Source organism: Pistacia vera, unplaced genomic scaffold (assembly GCF_008641045.1).
Source record: "Pistacia vera cultivar Batoury unplaced genomic scaffold, PisVer_v2 Contig318, whole genome shotgun sequence".
In the NCBI taxonomy this organism is placed as follows: domain Eukaryota; kingdom Viridiplantae; phylum Streptophyta; class Magnoliopsida; order Sapindales; family Anacardiaceae; genus Pistacia; species Pistacia vera.
The window spans coordinates 724,580-728,943 of NW_022196133.1; the positions used below are offsets into that span (position 1 = coordinate 724,580).

Below are 4,364 nucleotides of genomic sequence, written 5' to 3' on the forward strand. Positions count from 1 at the left end.
TCATGTCTTAACGTATGAAGTAGCTTTCTCATCATCTAAATATCTAATATGTCAATCGTCTAATTCAATATGTTTGACTAGTGGGTAAATGAAATGTGCAAATTTGATTATGTTCAGCTTTTATTAATGCATTTTCAAAGTTAAAGAATTTCCTTTTTGTTGGCCAGATAAATCAATGTTTGATTAATCCGTAAAAGAAATAACCATTCAAGTCTTGAATGAGATTATTGAAATTTTAACTATATTAGTTGAAAATTACGATTTGACTTTCAAACTCTAATCCTCATTAATTTAATATAAATTTAAACAATTAAAGTATAAAAAAATATCATTGATCTTTAATCTTGGTGTCGCCAAATATCAGCAGTGGAGATGCCTATAGCAAGCAAATGTGGAATGTCGAATAACATGTGAAAGCAGACAATCCATATATATATATGAAAGTTGATTGTTAATTTGCGGCTTATTAACTTTCATTGATTCTTTCTACCAATAATTATGTGTAAATATTAATAATAATACTATATTTAAAAAAAAATTATAATAATTTTCTTACAAATTAAAGTGATAAAAAATAAATAAAAAAATAAAACTCATTATATTTATTATTTTATTTATTTTTATTATATTACTTTATATAAATATTTATATAAGATTTATTTATAAGTATAACATTGCTAAATAATTGACACCAAATTTATTATCATTTACCTTTATTAACAAAAATTTGATTTTTTTTTTTTTTTAACTTTTTTATCTGTAAAGTGTATTTATTTGACTTTTCCTTTTCCCTCGGGAGGCGGCATAGATGAGACACTGTTTGACCTTCCTTCTTGACTCGGCTATAAAACTGCCTCAAGCTAGATCTCTCCCACAACATAAACATATTCTCCTTTATTAGTGAGTATTTGAGAGCAAATGGGTTCCTTGGCAACAATTGAAAAGCCGCATGCAGTTTGCATACCTTACCCGGCTCAAGGCCACATAAATCCCATGCTAAAACTAGCCAAAATTCTTCACCACAAAGGCTTTCATATCACCTTCGTTAACACTGAGTTCAATCATCAACGCCTTCTTAAATCTAGAGGCCCCGACTCTCTCACTGGCCTCCCATCTTTTCGATTCGAAACCATTCCCGATGGCCTCCCTTCCACAGATGTCGACGCCACTCAAGACATACCATCTCTATGTGACTCCACTAGCAAATATTGCTTACCTCATTTTAAAAACCTTCTTGGTAGGCTAAACGATCCCTCCTCCGATGTTCCACCGTTGAGTTGCATAGTTTCTGATGGAGTTATGAGCTTCACTCTTGATGTAGCCGAAGAGTTAGGCATCCCTGAAGTCCTCTTCTGGACTACTAGTGCATGTGGTTTCATGGCGTATGTTCACTATCGCCAACTCATTGAAAAGGGTTACACACCTCTCAAAGGTATATTAACTATAATACCCTAAATACTTGGTATACGTAGTCAAGAATAATAAAATAAGACAAAACGTAAAACTGCTGGTAATAATTCTAAAGCATTAACGAACGAGTTTGATTGCGTATCTGTTTATTTTTCAAATGTCAAATATGAATGATATTGTTTATTTGATTCGCAGATGAGAGTTACTTGACAAATGGGTACTTGGAAACGGTTATAGATTGGATACCAGGCATGAAAGATATCCGATTGAGAGATATCCCCACCTTTATCAGAACTACTGATCTTCATACTATTATGATAGATTTTATTCTGTCGGAGACTGAAAGAGCTAAAAGGGCGTCTGCGATTATTTTGAACACGTTTCACGACTTGGAGAAGGATGTTTTAGATGCGTTTGCTTCAATATTGCCACCTGTATACTCCATCGGTCCCCTGCATCTTCAGATCAATCAGATCCCAGATAACGACACGAAGCAGATTGGATCAAATTTATGGAAAGAAGAAACTGAATGTATCGAGTGGCTAGACTCAAAAGAACCAAATTCAGTTGTTTACGTAAACTTTGGTAGCATTGCAGTCATGACGGCCCATCAACTAATTGAGTTTGCGTGGGGACTTGCGAACAGCAAGCAAACATTTTTGTGGGTCATTAGGCCCGACCTTGTTGCTGGTGACACAGCAATTCTACCACCAGAGTTTTTGAAAGAGATCAAAGAAAGGAGTATTTTAGCGAATTGGTGTCCTCAGGAACAAGTTTTAAGCCACCCATCAATTGGTGGATTCTTAACCCATAGCGGGTGGAATTCTACGCTTGAAAGTATCGGTGGTGGAGTTCCCATGGTTTGCTGGCCCTTTTTTGCTGAACAACAAACAAATTGCCGATACAGTTGGAAGGAGTGGGGCATAGGTATGGAGATAGATAACGACGTGAAAAGAGATGAAGTTGAAATCCTTGTTCGAGAGTTGATGGAGGGAGAGAAGGGGAAAGAGATGAAAACGAAAGCTATCGACTGGAAGAAGATGGCGAAACATGCCATTACTGCTCCTTCAGGATCATCTTACAGGAATCTGGAGGAGGTTATCGACAACGTGCTTCTGACTCCAAGAGGTTAGACTTATTAAATGCGTCATGGATTGCCAACTTTAAATTTCTTCCTTCTTGTAACTCTGATCTCTGTATGTTTGGATTTAGTAATTAATATTTCTTTTATGATTTATTTATTTATTGCAATCCATGCCTATCTAAAGTGTAAACGCAACCCTCCATACTCCAACCATACCACCGTTAAATAATAAAATTTATAATGAAATCCTGAAGATGGATAGCGTAATATGAAATAAATAATTAATTATACGGAAAGCAAGCCGAGCAGAAGTCTGAATTTGAGGTGTCTTGGGTCCAGTTTCCGAATATTGAAATTAAATGTATTAATTGGAACCAGCTATCCTTGTCATGACGCTTGCCCAGTTGCCACGTTAGGCTATTAACAATATTATTTTTCTATTAAAATATTGGAATTTTTTGGATTCATCCTATATGTCCAGGTTGAGTTCATTGACCAAATTAATAGTAGTACAATATTAAATTAATTAGATTACATTTACAGATCCATGCATCATGCCTGACGGAGAGAAGATGAGAACAAATATTAAATTAATATGACATAGTTATAGTACAGTATAATAGGTCGTGTAGCGTTCCGTGCTCTTTGGTGTTACATTAGTTACACCGCCAAGGAATTGTCCAGTCACTTTATTAGGGTTGGGCAGTTTTGGACAAGTATAATTACTGTGAAGTAAATATTACTCCATACAAACATACGTACAGACGTGCAGTTGACTCATAGACTTTTTTCTACCTTGATGTAAATACTATTTCATTTACTTATTTAATTGATGTATCTGAAATGCAAATCCACCCTTCTCTCCAACCTTTGCTGGACGAAGCTTATTGAGCATTTGTTTGGAAATATAGGCTAAATGATTCTTTGTAATACCAATTTAAAAAAATTATCAACCCATATGTTATAGGTGGTTACTTCCCTGATTACAATAAAAGAGTTGCATCATATAAAAAATTCTATATTTAGTTTGTACATTATTTAATCATTTTATAAGTAATTATGAAATTTTGATAAAAGAGTGACGTTTAACCCTATTAAAAATTTAAACAATTCTATAGATTCTAGTGGTACCCCAATTAATTTCTATATTATCAGTTTATCCTTCAGTTTTTTATTTTTATTTTTACACCCCACGTGTATTTCTTTTTTCTATATTTCACTCTCTTTCTCCCCTGTTCACAAGTCACAACTAAATCATGCCAGAAAATTAATTACGTGTCCAACCAAAAAGAAAATAACAAACCAAAAGTAATGAGGAGAGGAATAGCGTTACTGTTAAATTGTTTTCTAATTTTTTTTATGAGTTCTAGTTATCATAAATTGTTGAATTCTTCTTGTTTACCAACAAAATCTTCTAGGGTGTAAAGTTAAGTGAAAATATTTGAGGTTCTTCCCTTATAAATCTTGACATCTTGCAACATATGGGCTGTGCATTATTAAACATATTTGATGGATTTAATCGCTTCAACATAGCAAACAATTAATTCAAATCATTTTTATATAAAATAGTGGAATTATAATGTATAAAGTTACTAGAGTTAATTTGTAAAGAGATTTCTCTTAAACTGTTAAATGCTTTAAATTGTCTTAGCTCTTTTTGGTAATTTTATTTAAGGACAAAATTATAATAAAAAATTAACGAAAATTTGTATTTTAAACATTTTTATTGTACAATTTAATTTTGAAATAACATTGTAAACGAAATTTCAACATTATTGCAAACAAGTGGCTGCAGATATTCTTGCAGAAGAAGACAATAAACGAGTTCCCTTAATTATACGCAACATTGAACAATTCAATTAAAGGGACA

The 4,364-nt window shown here is 33.0% G+C and overlaps 1 protein-coding gene across 1 annotated transcript; it reads left to right on the forward strand.

Moving 5' to 3' along the window:
- The first annotated feature begins 888 nt into the window (after positions 1–888).
- On the forward strand, positions 889–2,661 carry LOC116136708 (7-deoxyloganetin glucosyltransferase-like). The gene is made up of 2 exons (XM_031422376.1): positions 889–1,432; positions 1,606–2,661. Exons 1-2 carry the CDS (start codon positions 919–921, stop codon positions 2,541–2,543), a joined length of 1,452 nt encoding a protein of 483 aa, XP_031278236.1. The 5' UTR covers positions 889–918; the 3' UTR covers positions 2,544–2,661.
- Positions 2,662–4,364: the final 1,703 nt, after the last annotated feature.